Below are 21688 nucleotides of genomic sequence, written 5' to 3'. Positions count from 1 at the left end.
ATAATCATTTTTAGATATTTGTTCTGTGAGGTTATTGAGCACCCTAAGTATTTTTGCTTAGCGCGTTTTTTATGGCATGGAGGTAGAGAAGGATAGCAGTGCTACTAGAAGTTGGCCAGTGATTTGCATCCAGACCAAAGTTACACTCCTTTTGGATATATGTTTCTGTATTTGGGTATTAGACTACTAAATGAGCAGTTACTTTGGAATGTATATTGGCTAAGTCTTATGTAAGAGTATGTGAAAAATTCTATGAGCACCTGTTTTCAGTTAATGTTTGTATGTATGTATATGTGACATGTATTAATGCTGGCTTAGACATTTATCTGTTCCTAAGTGTCTTATAAGCCTACAAATTCTCAGTAACAGTGTCTTGGAGGGTCGTGGTATACAATTGGATGTTGTTTGTGATTTCTGTGGAGAAGCTGAAAGAACTCTGCATGCTTTAATTGAGTGTTTTCATGCCCAAGCAGTTTGAGGTATTGTGGTTATCATATTTCAAGCCATGGCTATGCAGACTTTTTTGTTTGGCTTCGTTTCTGGTAACTCAGTTGAGGTAGGGAGGATTTCCAATTGATGGAACTAAACACGAACTCCACCTTATCACATAGTTACTAGTGCTGCTAGCTTATTGAGAACATGGAAAACTGCTGAATTGAGTAAGGTACTTTCTGACTTGTTATCTTCTGTTAGGAAAGCTTTGGATTGGTGCCCCCTCTCCGCCAGGATCCATTAAAGTGAATATTGATGCTTCTCCTCATCTGACCTTGATTATGTCTCTTTTGGTGCAGTTATGAGAGGTGCAGAAAGTGTTTTCACTGCTGCAATTTCCTTTGAATACTAGCTTTTGGTTTCAGGATGATATTCCCCCACATATAAGCTACATCTTGAGGTTAAAAAAAAAAAAAAATGAAAATAAAAATACAAATTCATATTTTACTTTCATAGAAATTTTTAAAAAATTTAAAGCGTTAAGAGTGGAGGACTAGCATGTCAAAAGACTACAGATACACAATCCTCACCAGAAGCACACAACATTACAACACTACATACAACATTACAAGCGCGTATTGTTGGACAGGTAGAGCAGATTCTATAAAAAGCCTCACCATAAGTACACAACATTAACATTATACAATCAAGCTGAAGTGACTTAATATTTCAAACAGACCTGTCAATCTCTAGATGCTCAGCACACTCCAACTCTCTTGCCTTCTACAAGCTTTTTCCAATACTGGGTGACTTCTTCTTGCATCTCCCTCTCACTCTTTTTAACTATTTTCTTCCCTTCACTGTCCTGCAATGTCTTATTAACAATGGCAGTTTGGCTGGAAATATGCACAGGAAGTAAGTCCATTTCCTTCAGAACTTGTCCAATGTGAGATACAAGTCTTTCTGCCAAGCTGCGGCTCAAATCCTCCCGGACCACCACCCGAAGTACAGCAATGTGCTCAGCATCTGCAGGCATTGTATAGGCTGGAATTATCCAGCCAAACCTTCTCAAATTCTCAGAAACCTCAAACACGGTGTATTTGCTACTATCTTTCAGAGAGAAGGCCACTAAGGGCACTCCAATATCCTTGGAGACAATATCAAATCGGTCGGTTTTCTCTATTCCTTTTTTTAGCAACATTGTGTTCTCCATGCAGTTCTCAATGATTTTCTTATAACCCTTGTAAAGGACCAACATAATATTAGGGAAAAAAAAAAGATAAGATAAAGCAACCTAAATTGTAAATCATAACTCCATTACATAATAAGCAAACATTTCCTATACCATATATCTGTATTCGCACACGCGCGCGCGCACACACACATAATGGAGTTAAAAGAGTTTCATCTTCTAAATAATCTTTCTCACTAAAGGATAAAACGTAAATACTCTAATATTATGTTTGACATTCCATTACCAAGTATTAAACAGGTCTAAATGATTTTCCACATATTAACCTTTTATTTTTTTCAAAACTCTCAAACAACATAAAGTTAAGTAAGTTTTCTTTACGTTTTATCCCCTTCTCCTTCCTTTACCTTCATTAACTTCTTCCTCCATCACCCAACATTAATAGTTTGTTTGATATAAAGCAATTCTAGAAAGTTTTTTGAAATTCATATACAAATATACATTTTTATGTTTGATATACATGAAAAATTCATTGGGAATTTCACATTTTAATTCTATGGAATTAAGTATACTTGGATGAAATTCTTTTGAAAATTGATAGAACTACAAATGAACAATAAACTTAAAAAGAGTATAAGCTACAAAAGCTACTCAAACTAAAGCTTAAAGTGTAATTTTGAAATTTACCTCAAAGCCAAGCCTTATAAACTGATAATATTGTGCAATTATTTGACTAGAGCCTGCCAAAATAAGGGATGGAAAATGAGAATGTAATTGAAAAAACAAAGGAACAAATAGGTAAAAATTTATATACTCTTTCTGAATGACAGCAAAGGTAAAATAAAAAAGAGATCAGGGGAAAATGAACTTATCCATTGTCAATGAAACATCTAAGTGAAATCCTACCTAGAAGTTAATCCCATAAGACACTCTGCCAAAATGCTACTAAACCCATCCCAAATTGGAGTTGTATCATCTCAAAATATTTTAGGTCACCGTCATATGTTCATACCAATTTCTCCTACTAAGCCCATCCCAGTACAATAAAAGATAATATTTTATTAATTAATCAGGCTAGACCAAAGCCTTAATATTTCTATTGGTTGGCCATGTATGAATAAGTCTTTGTAGTGAGCAAGCTTTTCTTTCTTTTTCTTTTTCCCTCTTTCTATTAATTTGTAGGAAGCGTTTCTTGCTAGTACCACAAAATTGGAAAGATAAATCACAAAAGTTTCATAAAGAGGTTTTTCACATGAAAAAAAAAAAAAAGATATTATTTGTGGCAAACCAACATCTAATTTCACCAATTCTTTTTTTATTTTATTTTTTATTTTTCATCTTTAGTACTTACCTTTTGAGAAGTTGAGTGTGAAAGTGGGTTGATCAGAGCCAAGGTAGTTAATGTGAAAGATAAGCTCCTCTGGCAAGTCTTCCTTAGTCCTCCAAACAGCCCAACCAACACCAGCATAAACGAGGCCATACTTGTGACCGCTGACATTAATGCTCTTCACCAATGGCAGACGAAAATCCCATTCAAGATCTGGGTAAAGGAATGGAGCAATAAACCCTCCACTGGCTGCATCCACGTGAATGGGGGTGTCCCAACCAGTCTCCTCATTCTTTTTGATCAGAAGTTCATTAAGAAGCTTCACATCTTCGAACTCCCCAGTAAGTGTTGATCCCAAAATGGCTGCAACGCAAATTGTATTCTCATCCACCATCTCAACAGCTTTCACGGGGTCCATCACATAATTGCCTTCAGTCAGCTTCACCTCCTTTAGTTCAACTTCAAAGTACCTTGCAAATTTCTCCCAGCAGACCTATGCAGCATAATTTATCAATGCAGTAAATGCATTTTTCTATGAACTGCCATTTCAAATGTCCATTATGATCTGAAACTAAATTATTACTAGAATAAAATAACAAGTGAAAAGATGGGGGCATTGAGTTTATCAAGGACTAAAAGTGCCACGCGCCTCTCACTTAAAACCCCAACTTGCAACTGCCAAAGCAGTAAGTATTTTGAATAAAGTTGAGGTTGAATGGAGGAGGTACTAATTGTTCTGGCACGTTATGGACAACTTAAACTATATGCATGTATGCTCTTGTTGTCAATATATGCTCTCACTAATGAGGATCGATGCCATAACTTTGTTGAATATTTTATTTTCTACAATAAAAATGAATAAGAGGATAACAGAGCCAAATAAAATTTACAACTGACCTGCACGTTAGCTCCAGTCACTATGTTGGGCTTATCGTATGGCTTGCCTTGTGCTTTTCTCTTGTTCTGCCACTTTCTTTTAAATGCTAATCCAGACAGCATGATTGCCTCTGATGATCCCACAGTCCCCACTCCAACTGCAGTTTCATCCTCCCCAGCTGGAGCATGAAACAAGTGAGCTATCATATTCACACACCGATTCTGCAACCACAATTTTGGATATTAATGTCCTCACATTCTTCTCCAAGCTTCGATTCCTATGGGAATGCAACTTTTCCAATCTTTTAATACCAGTTTCCCAAGTATATAGGAAACTCAAGGTAAGGTAGTAGCAAAACTAGACTTCAGGGATTGGGAACCAAAAATAGGAAAGAAAACAAAAAAAAAGAATAAGAATATAAATTTATGGATGAAATATTTACATATGACTTTTAAGTCATCTATGGATTAAAATAAATATTTATAATGTCTTTTCTTTTGGAGGGTTTAGGGGGCAATTCAGTATTTATTTTAAAAATATGCATAAATTTATAATATAGGAAAAGATGAGATTTTGGAGAACCTTGGAGGTGAGGGTAGGTTGGCAACAGGTACAAACTAGGTATCCGAATCCATTTAAAAATTTACTTGTATTACACAAACCCGTCTCAAACCTGATTATAAATACTCATTTAATACTTGTTTAACATTGAAATATTTTTTTATTTTTTTTAAATAAAAAATAAGTAAGAATGTTAAAAATTTTATTTTGAAATAAAAATTTTATAATATCAATATTAAGTATATATAACTATAGTACTAATTTTAATTAGAAAGGTAAATAAGTAATATTTTTTTGAGAAAAATAATCATTTTAAATATTTTAGAATATTAGTTAAATAAGTAATGGGTACAAGTTAAGAAGTACTTGAATTGGATAGTAAAAATATTGTCTAAACTTATCCCAAACTCAATTATTTACTATTCGAAACTACCATAATTGGATGACCTGGTACCCAATGGATCGGGTTAAATTGTCATGTTTATGTTACGGACATATGATCCACCTAATCCTACATATTCAAGAATCCAATTTTTCCAGGAATGCAATAGTTTTGTATAAAACAAACACCAAGATCTTATATTCCTATATCACTTTCCCATAAGCTTCTAGCAAGTACACACTTCCTAAAATATTCCGTAACTGTAGAAAATCAATTTAATCACTATAAATAAATTTCATAAAATTTTATTGAATTCATTTACAACTCTATATTTTAGCATTTAGTAAAAATAAAGTTCATTTACATATATTTTGAAATAAATCCATATGTCAAATTTATGTCGTTTGCAAATGAATTTTATTAAAAAGATTCATTTATAAACGAGTTCCATGTTCAGACCAATGATAGATTTCATTATAAAAATTACTCTCATTATAATTCTGAAATTCCTTAACTTTATTAACTTGTTTCTCTTTTAAGTTTCACAAATTATATTAATTTTGATATAATTTGGTTTAAGCATAATCAAAACCATGGAATTGAAAATGTAAAATTTCAAATAATTTTTGGTTTATTACTGATATGAAAATATAGATTTATCAACAAATTCCATAAAATTTTACGAAATTCATGTATACCAAATAAGCTTCTAGAATTCCACATTTTTAATTCTATAGAATAAATTATACTTCAATTAAATTCTATTAAATTAATAGGATTTTCAAATCAACTCTAAACTAATGACTTTTAAGCAAAAGCCAGTAATGCCAAACGCTTAAACTCTTCAATCCAAACATGAAAATTGTTCACTTCAAATTACTGAGTATTTTAAAATTTCACATCATATATAAATTTTTTAAGGGAAAAATTTGATATCACAAATCTCGAATGCTCAGTTAGGGTAGACAACATATTTTATTCAGGTCCAGTGGAAACAAACTAAAATTTCTTTCAATTTGGTTTGAATTTCATTGAGTCCCCAAAACAAAAATAAAAAAATTATCTCAAAAAACCGATTTGCATTGGTTCGATTCGACTCGATTGTTTTAAATGACTACTTATCCAAATGAATTTCATATGAACTTATTCCAAACACTATCAAATTGCTAAAATAGAACAAAACTCTTATCCAGTTATGCAATAAAAGAGAGAGAGAGAGAGAGAGAATGAAAACCTGGAGCTCGGTGGTAACAGGATACTCATCCATGTCAACATAATTTTTGTTAATGGAAGCCATGATCAGATCATTACACTCAGGCTCCATCCATGTCGTCACAAAGGAAGCCAAATTTAGCCTTGGATTTCCATCCAACATTAGCTCATCATTTATCACTTGATATGCTGCTTCCTTCGGCATTGATTTCTCTGCTATCTTAAACCTGCACCCATACATGTATCTCATTCCTGGTATACCCAGTTAACAGTTAACTGTTATTTTTTTCTGAAAAAAAATGTCCCCTCATTACAATTTTAATTGTAGTACAAGATGTTTCAGTGATTTGCTATTTTCATTAAAAAATAAAAAGAAATAGCCAACTCTGATCACTGTTTTTCTCTATCTGTTCTGTCCCCCTGATTAGCAATTATAAAAAAAAAAAAGAAAAAAAAAAAAAAGGTAAGTAGAGAATAAACGAACCTGGGAACAGGAGCGCGCACGTATCTGGAAGCGAAGGTGGAGTGCAAAAGCTCATCGGAGTCGACAATGGTTGTTGTGATCACCATCTTTTACTATTTGATAAGAACTGCAGATAAACTGGAAAAGGGAATAATAATAAGTTGAAGACAGAGAAACAGAAATCACTACAAAGTGCTAGCAGTAGTCGCTTTTTAATTGAAAAGATTCAGAGACACGTGGTGCAAATTCAGGTTGCACCGCTTTTGAAAAGGAATTGTTAGGAAGGTTCGCCAAGACATAAGCAATGTAAATGGGTTGGTTTTGTGTTTTTTTTTTTTCCTTGTATTTTTCAAAAACAGAAAATTAATTAAAAGCCTTATCTATAATGAAACAACCAGAATTTTATTTTCAAAAATTTCTCTTTCAAAAATTTAAATATCAATTTTAAACAAATGATATTGTAGAGCATCATTTTATTTAAAATAAATAAATTAGTACCTTCTGAATTTATTGAATAAAATTTATTGCAAATATATTTTATATTACTAAATCAAACTCCAAAAGCTAAACTAAACCCATTTGCAAAACCAACAAATCAAGATAAAACCAATCAAAATCCATGATTTGGGCCAAACTAGACCTTAATCGAATCCAAACCGATCTAGAACGAAATGGAAAGCTCTAGAATATGGGAAATCCCATTTTGCCCTATTCTTCTCTCTTCTCTCCCCATTTTTTGAGCGACAACTTCGTTTCCCCCTTCCCTTTTCATTTTTCGTTCGCCTAAGACCAACCTCGACCGACCAGACCTCCTTCACGCCGCCCTTGTCTCTCCTGTCACCATCCCTTTTAGCTTCTGCTTGTGTTGGCGTTGCAATCAAGAGGGAGAGTTGCTGTGATTCTTTCTTTCCGATCGACGCAGTAGCATTTCTCTCTTCTCCGGCGACTCCAATACGAGCAGTCAACTCTAGCTTCTCTCTCGTCGACAACGAAGCCCCGGTCTTTCTCTTTCTCTCTCTCTCTCTCTCTCTCTCTCTCTCTCTTCTGTTTCCGGCGAGTGCAGCAATCGTAGGGAGCTGCGATCTTGTTTCCGATCAGATAATTCTACCTTCGACTCTCCTTTGTTTTTGGCGAAAAACAGTCAAGAGGCAGCCATACCACCTCTCATCCCATTGCCAGCACCTCACCTCCACCGTTCCTCTCTTTTCCAGGCAAGCCAGCATCGACATAAATAGGTTTTGGACAAAGAAGCTGTTGCCGATCGTTCTACTTAGAAAAAGAGACTAAGGTTGAGGAAGCCAGTGATGTTGATACAGAAAAGCTGGAATTAAGTGAAGAAAAAAAAGAGACTAAGATTGAGGCTAGAAAGGAATCAGAGTTTCTGACAACACAAAGGAGTAGAGAGGCTATGCTGGGTGAATTGGAAAAAGAACTCATTGAAGAGCATAATAAGGAGCTTGATGAGGCTATCAAATAGAGTAAGGCTGTGATTGCACACAACCAGTCCCCTCATTGAGTCTTTAGAAAGGATGAAAAATGTTAATGAGAGAAGGCTAGCTACTCTAAGGGTAAAGAGCACACCCTACACTCCTACCTCAGAAAAGCCTACTAAGAAAGTGAAGCACACTGCGGGAAAGCATAGAGTTCATGGAAGGAAGCCTCCTCTGTATCCCTCTCTAAACATCCTAAGAGTCCTGCTGAAACTTCTCCTGCACAGAACCTCAGAAGTTCTAAGAGACTTAGAACTGATTCCAATCCCCTCTGACTCCCTTCTAATCTGCTCTAACTATGTTTTGTGAACTATTTTTTTGTTACTTGTTTCAGTTCTTTATTTGTCTTTGTAGTTTTTGTTATTTGAATTCTGTTTAAATTGTTATTTTTTTGTTTGTTTATCTGCTCTGTTTTTACTAACCCTCTTTTATGATGACAAAAAGGGGGAGAACTGTAACGCCCTGATTTTTTTGTGTCTAAAATAATAGTTTTACCGGTCTGTGAATATTACTACCGGTCTGTGAATAGTACCATCGGTCCGGGAATAAGTATTATTTTGGTTCGAAAAAATTACTATCTATGTGTCATATTTTATTTAGAGTTTTATACTCAGCGCGTTGATTTTTATCACGCGCAGGTTGAAGTCCGTGGTTGCTACTTGAAGATCAGAAGAGTAGCTTCAGAATAGAAGAGACTATTTTAATAGTGGTAGAATTAGTTTGATGTACTCAAGAATCATGGCATGTATGATTATTACATTTTCGGAGATTATGTTATTTGAATTATAACTTAAGCATGTAATGATAAATTAGTTTGGTGTATATATTTGGAGATAAGCATGAGCTTTTATTTAATGTTTGGAAATAAAATATGTTTAAGATAGTTGGTATGATTAAGAACATAAGGACTTGATATATATGTATATATATATAATGAATGCATTTAATTGATGATCATTAAAATGCTATTGAGGGTTTCTATAGTTATGAATATATAGAAGTGTTGTTGTGTTCCTATGATGATTACTGGAGTTTGCTGGGGGTTTAGAGTTTAAAATTGGGAGTGTTTTGTATTCACATGTTTGGCGAGCTCGATTTTTAAAGGAAAACTCTTGCAGTTTTGCTGTAGGATTTTTCCTAAATTGTTTTCATAAGTTAAATATATATATTTGAATAACAAATAAAAAAATTACTTGCTAAACTTGTAAATACTTAATCACTTCTAATTCATAATCTGATTTTATGATTTATATGTTATGTTAGGACGGTGTCTCCGACACCGAATGTGGCATCCGCCGTCGGGTCTCTTGGAGCTGGACGGTGGGTGTTACAAGAACACAGGATATTTTGGTGATTAAGTACCTGAAGGGGTATGTTATGTTACATTTTTAGTACTAATCTCTATATGCTTATCTTGTTCTAATCTGTGTTATTTTGTTTCCATATAAACAGAAAATAGAATATGGGCTATATGTTTTATATGATGATCTCATAAGTTAGATTTTAGAACTTAGTTCTCTATTCTAACGTATGCTCTGCAGGTTAGACTTTGGACTTAGTTTTTAATTCTAATGTCAGTTTCTATTTCTTTTTGCTCTGATCATATGCTCTAATTATTAGACTTTGGAACTCAATATTTTTTAATTCTAAATATATGTTCTAATATCAGTTTCTAAAACCATTTTCTGTTCTAATCCTTATACATATTTTGCTGCACTTATTCAAGGGGAGCTTTATATAAGTTCTAATTTTGCTTCATGATAAAATATGTTATGTTTAGAACTTATAATCATATATTTAGGGGGAGCACATAATTTTATGTTTGATAAATTTATTGGTTTTGTCATCATCAAAAAGCGGGAGATTGTTGGCTCAAGGGTCAATTTTATCTTAAGATTTTGATAATTAAGGAAAACAAATAAATTTAATTATTTTATTTGTGTTAATATTATTTTATGCAGAATTATTTTTTTATATAGAAAATAATAATAAACAAGGCAAATTCCTATAAATCTAAGATTAACTAAAGATCATGAAGACCATTGAAGATTTTAGTGGTTAGTATATTAAGATTTGTTGTAGGATAGAGAGAATATTCATTTATAAGTACAAAAATATTTCTTCTCTCTTTTTCAAAAATAATTTTCGAAAGTTTCCTTGAAAGTAAAAAAACTCGTTCTTTTATTAGCTTACCTAAATGAAAGAGAATTTGTCTTAACCATTTTTGGTAACAAAATTTTTGAAAAAGATTTTTATACTTTTCATTTTCGGAAACTATCTTTATAAAGATCTTTCTTTTATCCTATTACCTAAATGAAAGAGATTTTATCTTAATCATTTTTGGTAACAAAATATTTTGAAAAAGATTTTTATATTTTATTTTCGAAAACTATTTTTAAGGAAAGTCCAAAATCTTTCTTTTATTCATTTACCTTAAAAGAAAAGATTTTGACTCAAAATATTTTTGGCAACACTGATACGGATTTGCTACCACTCAACTGATACGGATCCATCATCACTCGTCGCTGGATCGCGAGGAGGCATGGTGAACGACGAAGGAGATCCATTGGTGCTTCCTATTGGACCGATTACAAGGAGCCGTGCCAAGCGATATGGGGCAGCCATATCATTATTTGTTCAAGCCCAAATAACACAAGAACTTCATGATGTCGCATTCAACAAGTGTTGTGAAGAACTTGAAGGCATTCCTAGGCTTCTAATGTTGTTGGTGGCATGTGAAGTTGAAGCACTCCAGTAAATTTGTTTGGATTGCTACAGTGGAGGAAGGCACGCCTGCTACAGTGGAGGAAAGCACGCCTGCTACAGTGCCCGCGCCAATTAGCTTGACTTGCTACAGTGACATCGACTTGAAGGCTTGGAGTGACTTAGGCATGTTTTGTGTGTTTTATGCTTTGTTAAACCTAGTTTCCTTATTTAGTATAAATAACTTGTCTTCCATGTAAGGACAGTGACGCGGAACCCAATGAAAATAAATTTCATAAACTCAATGACAAGTTTTGGAAGAGATCCAAGATCAAACTAAACCCCTCTCTATGGCACCCAAAGCTTAAAGAAGCAAGAACACCAATAATAGAGAAAAGAATAAGATAAACGCCACAAAGAATTGATAAGTTTACCTTGATTCTTGATGCAATTAGAAGAATGCAATCTCACACTCTCTAAAAACATGAACACGCCTAAGCATGAAGAAGTAGTCTTTAATTCATTGAATAATTGATTATAATTACAAAATAACAAGCTATTTATACTAATCTAAGAGGTCCAGATCCTTCAAGGATTTAGAGTTAGCTAAGGAGTAGGATTTAGCAAATCTAAACCAACTAAGGATAAGACTAATAAAATCATAACAACTTAAGGATTTGGAGATCTAATCCAAATCCACTAAAGATTGACTAAATCTAATTAAAATAAGGCTAATTATTCAAGGGTGGACGAAATATTGGAGGCCCAACCCATTAGCATTGCAAAAACACAAAATAAACTAACTATGTTAATGAGAGGCAGACAGTTGCACGGTCCAGGGCGTGTCAAGGCGCACGGGCGTGCGCGCATGGATGGGCTTCCTTCGCGAGAGGCAGTAGAGTGCACGGTTTAGGGCGTGCCAAGGCGCACGGGCGTGCGCGCATGGTTGAGCTTCCTTCGCGAGAGGCAGTAGAGTGCACGGCCTGGGGCGTGCTTGTTGGCATGGGCGTGCTCGTTGGCACGGGCGTGCTCCAGATCATGTGTTGTTCCTTGAGAGGCAGTAGCTTGCACGGCCTGGGGCGTGTCACCTTGCACGGGCATGCTTACCAACTCAACATGTGCTTCTATTAATGTGAGAAACTTAGGTGTTTCTTCAAGTTCTTCATAGCACTTGTTGAAAGCAAGGTCATGGAGCTCTTGTGTGATTTGCCCTTGAATGTATAAGGACATGGTTGCTCCATACTTCTTTGCACGGCTTCTTGTAATTGGTCCACTAGGAAGTGCTAATGGATTGCTATTGTTGTGGTCCTTGTTCCCTTGAGCTCCATAGGTGGTTGGTGGTAGTGGATCCGTATCATCCCCCCCTTCTTTAAAAAGATTTGTCCTCAAATCTGCATCCATGTCAAAGGGAGACAAATCACTAACATTAAAAGTTGCAGAAACACTATACTCACCTGGCAAGTCTATTTTGTAGGCATTGTCATTGATGCGCTCTAAGACTTGGAATGGACCATCTCCACGTGCATCTAGCTTACTCTTCCTTTGGTTGGGAAATCTTTCCTTGCGAAAGTGTACCCAAACCCAATCACCTGGCATGAATACCAACTTCTTTCTGCCCTTGTTTGCTCTTTCAGCATATTGCTTGTTCCTCTTTTCTATGTTGGCTCTAGCCTTCTCATGTAAAGACTTCACCAATTCTGCCTTTTTATCACCATCATATCTTTTATTGAGCTTACCTTGACCCAAGGCATAAAGCTCTTTGTCATAGGTTGAATAGTTGAGTTGTGCTCCATTCAACTTCTCACTAAAGTAGGCAATTGGTTTCTTTTCTTGCATTAGGACAGCCCCAATTCCCACTCCAGAAGCATCACACTCAATCTCAAAAGTATTCTCAAAATTAGGCAAAGAAAGTATAGGTGCAGAAGTTAACTTCCCTTTAAGTGTGTCAAATGCCTTTTGTTGCTCTTCTTCCCACTTGAATCCAACTTCCTTTTTGATTATTTCTGTTAGTGGTGCTGCAATTGAAGAGAAATCTTTAACAAATCTTCTATAAAAGCTTGCCAACCCATGAAAACTCCTAACTTCAGAAACTGATTTGGGAGTTGGCCATTCTTTGATAGCTTTTACTTTCTCCTCATCTACTTCAATACCCTGTGTACTCACAATAAAACCAAGAAATACAAGTCTATCTATACAAAATGTGCATTTGTTAAGTTTAGCATACAACTTTTCTGTCCTCAAAGTTTGTAATACTATCCTAACATGCTCAATATGATCATTAAGAGACTTGCTATAGATGAGTATATCATCAAAGTATACAACCACAAACTTTCCTCAGAAGGCACGCAATACATGGTTCATAAGCCTCATAAATGTACTAGGTGCATTAGATAATCTAAAAGGCATAACTAACCATTCATACAAACCATACTTAGTTTTAAAAGCAGTTTTCCATTCATCACCTGGTTGCATTCTAATTTGATGGTAACCACTCATTAAATCAATTTTAGTAAAGTAAGTTGCCCCATGCAATTCATCCAACATATCATCAAGTCTAGGGATAGGGTGTCTATACTTTACTGTGATTTTGTTGACTGCTCTACAATCAACACACATGCGCCATGTTCCATCCTTTTTAGGTACTAGAAGCACGGGAACAGCACATGGGCTCATGCTTTCTCTTACCAAACCTTTCTCCATAAGTTCATCAACTTGCCTTTGCAACTCCTTTGTCTCCATTGGATTGCTTCTATAGGCAGGCCTATTTGGAATGGTGGATCCAGGAATGAAGTCAATTTGATGTTCTATTCCTCTTAAAGGTGGTAAACCACTTGGTAATTCACTAGGAAAGACATCGTCAAATTCCTGTAACATAGAAACAAACATAGAAGGCAAACTTTCAAGGTTAGTGTTAGTTTCAGCAAATAAAACCTCTTTGTACCTTAGAAGCAATATGGGCTTCTCCAAGGCAATAGCACACTTAACCTCCCTAACTCTTGCATAAAAAGTCTGTTTCTTTTTCTCCTCTCTTTCTTTTTCTCTCACAATTGGGCCATTGATTTGTTTTGTTATTTTTGTGGCCTCTTTTCCCTCATTCTTACTATCTTCTCTCTTTTGTTCTCTCAAAACCTCACTCTCTTTTTTTCTCAAGGCCGAAACCTCTCTCTCTCTCTCAAGTATCTTTCTTTGGTCTTCATAAACCTCTTGAGGTGATAAAGGTACAAGAACCACCTTTTTCCCCTTATGAATCAAAGAGTATCGATTGTGGAATCCATCATGAAGTGCTTTTCTATCATATTGCCATGGTCTTCCCAACAATAGATGTCCAGCTTGCATAGGTACTATATCACACAAAATTTCATCTTCATACCATCCAATAGAAAATGGCACAAGTACCTGTTTAGTTACTTTCACTTCCCCACAATCATTCAACCATTGCAACCTATAAGGTTTAGGATGCTTGAGACAAGTCAAGTTCAGTTTGTTTACCATGTTTACACTAGCAACATTAGTGCAACTACCCCCATCAATAATAAGAGTACACACTTTTCCGCTAATCAAACATCTAGTGTGAAATATGTTCTCACGTTGCTCAAGGCTTTCTTCTTTAACATGCATGTTCAAAGCACGTCTAGCAACCAAAGCTTCTCCATGTTCAGGAAGTATTAAATTTTCTGAATCATCATTATCATCATCTAAATTAGGCATATCATCATAATCACTACATTCAGATTCAGAACTAACATTCCCATCATCTTTAACAATCATAACCCTTTTATTAGGACATTGAGATGCATAATGCCCTTTTCCCAAACATTTAAAGCATTTAATTTCTCTAGAAGGGGTTATAGAGTTAGAGGTACCTTTGTTGCTTTTGAATGGAGTTTGGACAGTTTCTTTACCTCTTGAAGTTGAATCTGTCCTTTGAGAATTAGAACCTCTAAATTCCTTCTTCTCACCTTCTTTAGGCCATTTAAATCCCCATGTGTTGCTGGAATACTTGTTGGTGGATCTTCCCTTTTTCTGTCTTTCAAGTTTCATGGCCATATCTATCATATCTTCCAAGGTATCATACCTATACATCTCTAAAGCATCAGCAATGTCTTTATTTAGACCTCCAAGGAATCGTGACATGGTGATTTGCTCTTCTTCCTCAATCTTGGCTCTAGCCATGCAAATCTCCATCTCCTTGTAGTATTCTTCAACACTCCTTCCTCCTTGCACCATTCTAGCTAATTTATTGTGTAAATCCCTAAAGTAGTGAGTAGGGACAAATTTTTGGTGCATTAGCTCTTTCATGAGTTCCCATGGTGGTACGGGTCGTAATCCCCTCCTTCTTCTTTTCAATAGCAATTGTTCCCACCAAAACATGGCATAGCCTTTGAATTCAACAGCAGCAAGATGAGATTTCTTTTCTTGAGAATAGTTATGGCATTCAAAAATTTGTTCTACTTTTCTCTCCCATTCAAGATATTCTTCAGCATTGTTGTTGCCTTTGAATTCTGGAATCCTCATCTTAATTGATCCCAAGTCCCCATCAAGTTTATTAGGATTGGTCTCTTCACTCTCTTCAACATCATGGTCTTGAAATTTGGTTTGTGGACGAGTTCTAGTTGTATTAGAGCTTTGTGAAGCTTTTATCTCTTGCAATTCTTCCCTCATGTCTTGGACAAGATTATTGAAGGTTCTAAACTGTCCTTGAATTGCTTCCATGAAGAGTTTTAATTGAGGATCTTTAATTGGAATTCCATCATTACCATCTCCAGATTTGCCTGTACTCATGGTTAGTATTCAAAGAAAACACAAAAGATTTGGGTTATTGATAAATCACTCCCTCACGTGTTTACACTCTTGAATCACTCCTTGCAATTCTTCCAATTGAACTTCAGAATCTTAGTTCAACCAGCCAACTCAAAGATCATGTTTAGAATCAAGGAATAAAACTTAACAATGAAAAGCAAGCACAAATCTAGAAAGAAGACACAGAACGAGATGGATAGTAGCACAAGAACAGAAACAATGCACTACTTAATTATCAATTAGAGTGTAGTAAACAAGCAAACACACCCTAACAATGTAATAGAAGCAATAGCAAGCTCAAACAAAAATAAAGAAACTAGAATTTTAAAAGACAATTTCAGGATATAATGTATGAATTTAGCTTGCTACAAAGTAAACCAAATATGGACCTAATTAATTCTACCCAAAACAAAGCAAGCAATCAAAGAAAAACAAAAGAAATCAATTTGTTTAATAGGTTCAGAACCGTGCACGGGCGTGCTAGATGGAGCACGGGCGTGCGTGTAAGATCTTAGTCCAACAAGTGGAAGTCAGAAAAGTGCACGGCTGTGCTTGAGGTGAAGCACGGGCGTGCTGCCTTGTGTCCCTTTTAATGCAACCCAATTTAAGTAGGATTCTTAGATTTGACAAGGATTGTAGTAGATTTTGCTCAATCTCAAAAGATATGGTCAACTAATTCTTTTGTTATCTTATCCACAAGTAGTTAAGATTGGATTTTATCACAAGATTATAGTGGATAACTAAATCCCATAAAATATGGTCAAATCCCTTTAGGATTAGGAACAATCCCACTAAATATGGTCAAATCTCCTAAGGATTAGGAATAATCCCAAAAAATATGGCAAAATCCCACAAAATAAGGTAAAATCCCTTTGAATTAGGATCAAATCCCTTGGATTCAGGAACAAATCAAGATCCACACAAGCAATTTCAATGGTGGACGAAATTTTCTTTTTATACTCTTTTTTTTTTTTTAGTCAACAAGATCTAAGATCTAAACTTCCAGACTTGAACAATAACGAAATTTATGAAATTTAATTGAAGCAAAACGAATTGAACTAATCAAATAAGAAAAATAAACACAAAGAAACAAGATGAACAAGAAAACAAACACAAGAACAAGATGAATAAGAAAACAAATAAACACAAACCCTAGAGCTAAGATAAATAAGAATTTACCTTAATCTTTGGCTCTGATACCAAACTGACGCGGAACCCAATGAAAATAAATTTCATGAACTCAATGACAAGTTTTGGAAGAGATCCAAGATCAAACTAAACCCCTCTCTATGGCACCCAAAGCTTAAAGAAGCAAGAACACCAATAATAGAGAAAAGAATAAGATAAACGCCACAAAGAATTGATAAGTTTACCTTGATTCTTGATGCAATTAGAAGAATGCAATCTCACACTCTCTAAAAACATGAACACGCCTAAGCATGAAGAAGTAGTCTTTAATTCATTGAATAATTGATTATAATTACAAAATAACAAGCTATTTATACTAATCTAAGAGGTCCAGATCCTTAAAGGATTTAGAGTTAGCTAAGGAGTAGGATTTAGCAAATCTAAACCAACTAAGGATAAGACTAATAAAATCATAACAACTTAAGGATTTGGAGATCTAATCCAAATCCACTAAAGATTGACTAAATCTAATCAAAATAAGGCTAATTATTCAAGGGTGGACGAAATATTGGAGGCCCAACCCATTAACATTGCAAAAACACAAAATAAACTAACTATGTTAATGAGAGGCAGACAGTTGCACGGTCCAGGGCGTGTCAAGGCGCACGGGCGTGCGCGCATGGATGGGCTTCCTTCGCGAGAGGCAGTAGAGTGCACGGTCTAGGGCGTGCCAAGGCGCACGGGCGTGCGCGCATGGTTGAGCTTCCTTCGCGAGAGGCAGTAGAGTGCACGGCCTGGGGCGTGCTCGTTGGCACGGGCGTGCTCCAGATCATGTGTTGTTCCTTGAGAGGCAGTAGCTTGCACGGCCTGGGGCGTGTCACCTTGCACGGGCGTGCTTACCAACTCAACATGTGCTTCTATTAATGTGAGAAACTTAGGTGTTTCTTCAAGTTCTTCATAGCACTTGTTGAAAGCAAGGTCATGGAGCTCTTGTGTGATTTGCCCTTGAATGTATAAGGACATGGTTGCTCCATACTTCTTTGCACGGCTTCTTGTAATTGGTCCACTAGGAAGTGCTAATGGATTGCCATTGTTGTGGTCCTTGTTCCCTTGAGCTCCATAGGTGGTTGGTGGTAGTGGATCCGTATCAGACAGAACTTTTGACCTTGATAAACTTCATTTGTTCAAGCTTTGCTTGTTCTCCTTTGCTTAGAGTGATAGTGAGAGATTGCTTCCTCTAATTGCATTTGTCTTCTTGAATCTTGTTGATAAAAAAAAAAAAAAAAAAAAGAGAGGTAAGTCAAATCTTGGTAAAGTCATTACCTACTTAAGTTGAATTAGGAGACACAAAAATTGTTGGACAACCTACAAACTAAGTCAATATCTACCTAGATTGAAATTGAAAGACACAATTGCTGGACAACCTAAAGACATTTTGACTTGATTTGGGAATTTATTGATAGTCCATCTTACATTCAATTGAAGGATAATATTTTGACTTGATTTGGGATCTTATCTTGAGAAAACACAAAAATCATTGTTGGACAACCTAAATATTAATTCATTACCTACCTAAATTGAAATTGGGAGACACAAACCATCCACTTATACCTTGTTAAGCCCTTACCCTACCTAAATTGGGTCACATTTGTAGGTTAAGTGAGGATATAAGTCAAAAACGTGTGCTACAGTAACTTGCTACAGGAACTCAGAAGCAAACTTGCTACAGTACCTTAAAACGTCTGCTACAGTAACTTGCTACAGGAACTCAGAAGCAAACTTGCTACAGTACCTTTAAAAAATTTTTTTTTTTTTTGGGTTTTCTTTGTTTGCTTGCTTTGATTGGGTAGAATTAATTAGGTCCATATTTGGTTTGCTTTGTAGTGAACTAAATTCATGCATTATATCCAGAAATTGTCTTTTAAATTCTAGTTTCTATTTCTTGTTTGTGTGCTATCTTTGCTTCATTTATATTGTTAGGGTGTATTTGCTTGTTCCAACACTCTAATTAATAATCAAGTAGTACATTGTTTTGTTCTTGTGCTACCATTCATTTTGTTTGAGTTTTCTTTCTAGAATTGTGCTTACGTTTCTTTTGTTAAGGTTTATTTTCCTTGTGTTCTAAACGTGCTTTGAGATTGATTGGTTGGCCTGAAATTCTGAAGTACAATTGGAGGATTTGCATGGAGTGATTAAAGAGTGTAAACACGTGAGGGAGTGCTTTATCACTGACTCAAATGTTTTTGTGATTTCTATTTTGAATACTAACCGTGAGTGCAGGCACATTTGGAGATAATAGTGGGGAGGGAAGTCAAATGGAGGATCCCCAGTTGAAACTTGTAATGGAGTCAATCCTAGGACAGTTTAGAACTTTCAACAATTCCGTCCAAGATATGAGAAAGGAGTTGCAGGAGTTTAAAGCTGCCCAACGCTCTAATACAAGAAGAGCTCGACCTAGTGGTACACCAACTAGATTTCAAACTCATGAAGAGAAGAAGGTCGATAATCCTGATCGTTACTTTAAGGATTTGAATAATAAGTTAGGAAGGGTGCAAGAAAGGAAAAATGTGGATTACCTCAATAGGTATTCATTCATAAAGGATGGGTGGATGACCATTCCAAGATCATTTTCCTCAAAAGAAGTGGATGAAGACCAATATGGAAAGCAAAAGATGAGTTTTGAGGCTGTCAACAAAGAAAAGGAGTGCAAAAATAAAACGAGTGAAAATATATTGAGTGTAAATAAAAAGAAAGAGGGGGAAGAAAAGGAAAAACAAATTCAGCCTATATTTGTACCTTTGTGCAAAGAAGATTATTTTACCACTAATGATCTTAACCCATCCTTGCCAAGTGTGTTTGTTGATCTTTTGCAGGACTTTGAACATGTGGTTCCAGAAGAGATTGCCCAATCTTCATGTGAGGGTGAAAAGGTGGTTCTTGCACCATTGACACCTCAAGAAGTGAATATTGATCAGAAAAAGTTGCTTGAGAGAGAGAAAGAGGAGTTCACTGATGTCTTTCTTGAAGAGTTGCCTAGTGGATTGCCACCTTTGAGAGGGATAGAACATCAAATCGATTTCATTCTTGGCTCCACCATTCCAAATCAACCAGTCAATAGAAGCAATCCAATGGAGACAAAGGTGTTGCAAAGGCATATTCAGGTTGTAGCAAACAATGGAGTTCAATACGGTCTAAAAAGGAGAAGAAGAGTAAAGAAAAGGGCATGGATTCTAAGGAGAAGTGGACTGATCCTAGCAAGCAAAAGGATACCTCAACTTTTAACTAAGATTCGAGGACGAATCTTTTTGAGGAAAGGGGGAATGATATGGATCCATTGGTGCTTCCTAGTGGGCTTGGACGTGTTCTTATCCCTTGTTGCTTGTTTTGGTCTAATTAATATGTAAGGGATATGGGCTCATAGTGTTTATTTAAGTTGTTTTGGGTTTGTTTTATGATGCATGCCATCTGCCCAATATCAAGTTGTTTGTTTTGGGCTGGAAATGACTTTATTTTGTGTTTTAGAGTTAAGCCCATGTGTTTTGGCCCTAGGGCAGCCTAGTTAGATGCTCTTCTTTAGGGTTATGTTTGTTTAAGGCATATAAATAGCCTCCTTAAGATGTAAAACGAGATTTTTGGCATAATTTGAATCAAAGACAGATTGTTCATGCTCTTGCATGTTCTTCTTGATTAGAGAGATTGTGAGAATTTGCTATCCTCTAATTGCATCAAGAATTAAGGTAAACTTATCAACTCGTTGTGGTGTTTATCTTGTTCTTTGCTCGATTATTGGTGTTACCGTTTCCTTATAAACGTGGGGTGCCATAGAGCGTTTTAATCTCGATTATTGGTGTTTCCGTTTCCTTATAAACGTGGGGTGCCATAGAGGTGAACTTATATCCCATTCCTTTGATTCCCGATCCCGGTTCCGCGTCATTGTCATCCACAAACAGATGGACAAACTGAAGTTGTGAATAGAACTTTAGGAACATTACTTCGTGCCATTGTGGGTAAGAACTTGAAAACTTGGGAAGATTGTTTGCCATTTATTGAGTTTGCATATAATCGTAGCATACATTCTACTTCAGGTTATAGTCCATTTGAACTTGTTTATGGCTTTAATCCACTAACTGTATTAGATCTTGTTCCTTTACCTTTGAATAAACTTTCTAATCTAGATGGTGAAAAAAAGGCAGAATTGGTGAAGTCTTTACATGAGAAGGCTAGAGCCAACATATAAAAGAGGAACAAGCAATATGCTAATCAAGCCAACAAAGGCAGAAAGAAGTTAGTGCTTATGCCAGGTGATTGGGTTTAGATACACTTTCGCAAGGAAAGATTTCCCAACCAAAGGAAGAGTAAGCTAGATGCACGTGGAGATGGTCCATTCCAAGTCTTAGAGCGCATCAATGACAATGCCTACAAAATAGACTTACCAGGTGAGTATGGTGTTTCTGTAACTTTTAATATTAGTGATTTGTCTCCCTTTGACATGGATGCAGATTTGAGGACAAATCTTTTTAAAGAAGGGGGGGATGATACGGATCCACTACCACCAACCACCTATGGAGCTCAAGGAAACAAGGACCACAACAATGGCAATCCATTAGCACTTCCTAGTGGACCAATTACAAGGAGCCGTGTAAAGAAGTATGGAGCAACCATGTCCTTATACATTCAAGAACAAATCACACAAGAGCTCCATGACCTTGCTTTCAACAAGTGCTATGAAGAACTTGGAGGAATACCTAAGTTTCTCACATTATTAGAAGCACAAGTTGAGTGGGAACCATGTTTGGATAGCACGCCCGTGCAAGGTGGCACACCCCAAGACCGTGCAAGCCTCTGACTTGCCAAGGAAGACCAAGTTGCATGAAGCACGCCCGTGCCAGCTAGCACGCCCCAGGCCGTGCACCTCACTGCCTCTCCTTTGCGCTTCTCGCGCTCGCGCAGTGAAGGTTCGCGCTCACGAGTGTCGCTCGCGCTCGCGCATGTTGGAATCGCGCTCGCGAGTTGCGCTGCCTAACGCTCTGCCTCTCACGAGGGAACTCCTACATTGAAGCACGCCCGTGCCAAATAGCACACCCTGGCCGTGCTTCCCTCTGCCACTCATTTAGTTAGTTA

General features: G+C 36.2%; 2 protein-coding genes across 2 annotated transcripts in view; both read right to left on the bottom strand.

Annotated features, from left to right (window-relative positions):
- Positions 1 to 916: 916 nt before the first annotated feature.
- LOC105636386 (glutamate decarboxylase 5) lies at positions 917 to 6676 on the bottom strand. Its single transcript, XM_012219643.4, has 6 exons — positions 6468 to 6676; positions 6006 to 6210; positions 3849 to 4049; positions 2976 to 3444; positions 2312 to 2364; positions 917 to 1672 (listed from the first exon to the last, which is right to left on the bottom strand). Exons 1-6 carry the CDS (start codon positions 6551 to 6553, stop codon positions 1190 to 1192), a joined length of 1497 nt encoding a protein of 498 aa, XP_012075033.1. The 5' UTR covers positions 6554 to 6676; the 3' UTR covers positions 917 to 1189.
- Positions 6677 to 8054: 1378 nt separating this feature from the next.
- The window catches only part of LOC149494260 (uncharacterized), a 36408-nt gene continuing 22774 nt past the window's right edge, over positions 8055 to 21688 (bottom strand). The window contains exon 7 of the mRNA XM_089725438.1: positions 8055 to 8155. Within this exon, the coding sequence (XP_089581564.1) occupies positions 8055 to 8155 (101 nt within the window). The remainder of the gene's footprint in view (positions 8156 to 21688) is intronic.

Source organism: Jatropha curcas, chromosome 8, assembly GCF_041381405.1.
Source record: "Jatropha curcas cultivar XTBG-Jc1 chromosome 8, XTBG_Jcur_1.0, whole genome shotgun sequence".
Classification (NCBI taxonomy): domain Eukaryota; kingdom Viridiplantae; phylum Streptophyta; class Magnoliopsida; order Malpighiales; family Euphorbiaceae; genus Jatropha; species Jatropha curcas.
The sequence above is the reverse complement of the archived record's forward strand: the minus strand, read 5'-3'. Positions and strand labels throughout refer to the sequence as shown.

What these genes read in the sequence shown, in the direction of transcription:
- LOC105636386 (XM_012219643.4), bottom strand. Translation starts at nt 6,553, where the DNA reads ATGGTGATCACAACAACCATTGTCGACTCCGATGAGCTTTTGCACTCC. An exon ending in CTGTTACCACCGAGCTCCAG is followed by an intron (nt 4,050 to 6,005) that starts GTTTTCATTCTC and finishes TTGTGGTTGCAG; the next exon opens with AATCGGTGTGTGAATATGAT. An exon ending in TGACTGGAGCTAACGTGCAG is followed by an intron (nt 3,445 to 3,848) that starts GTCAGTTGTAAA and finishes TATGCTGCATAG; the next exon opens with GTCTGCTGGGAGAAATTTGC.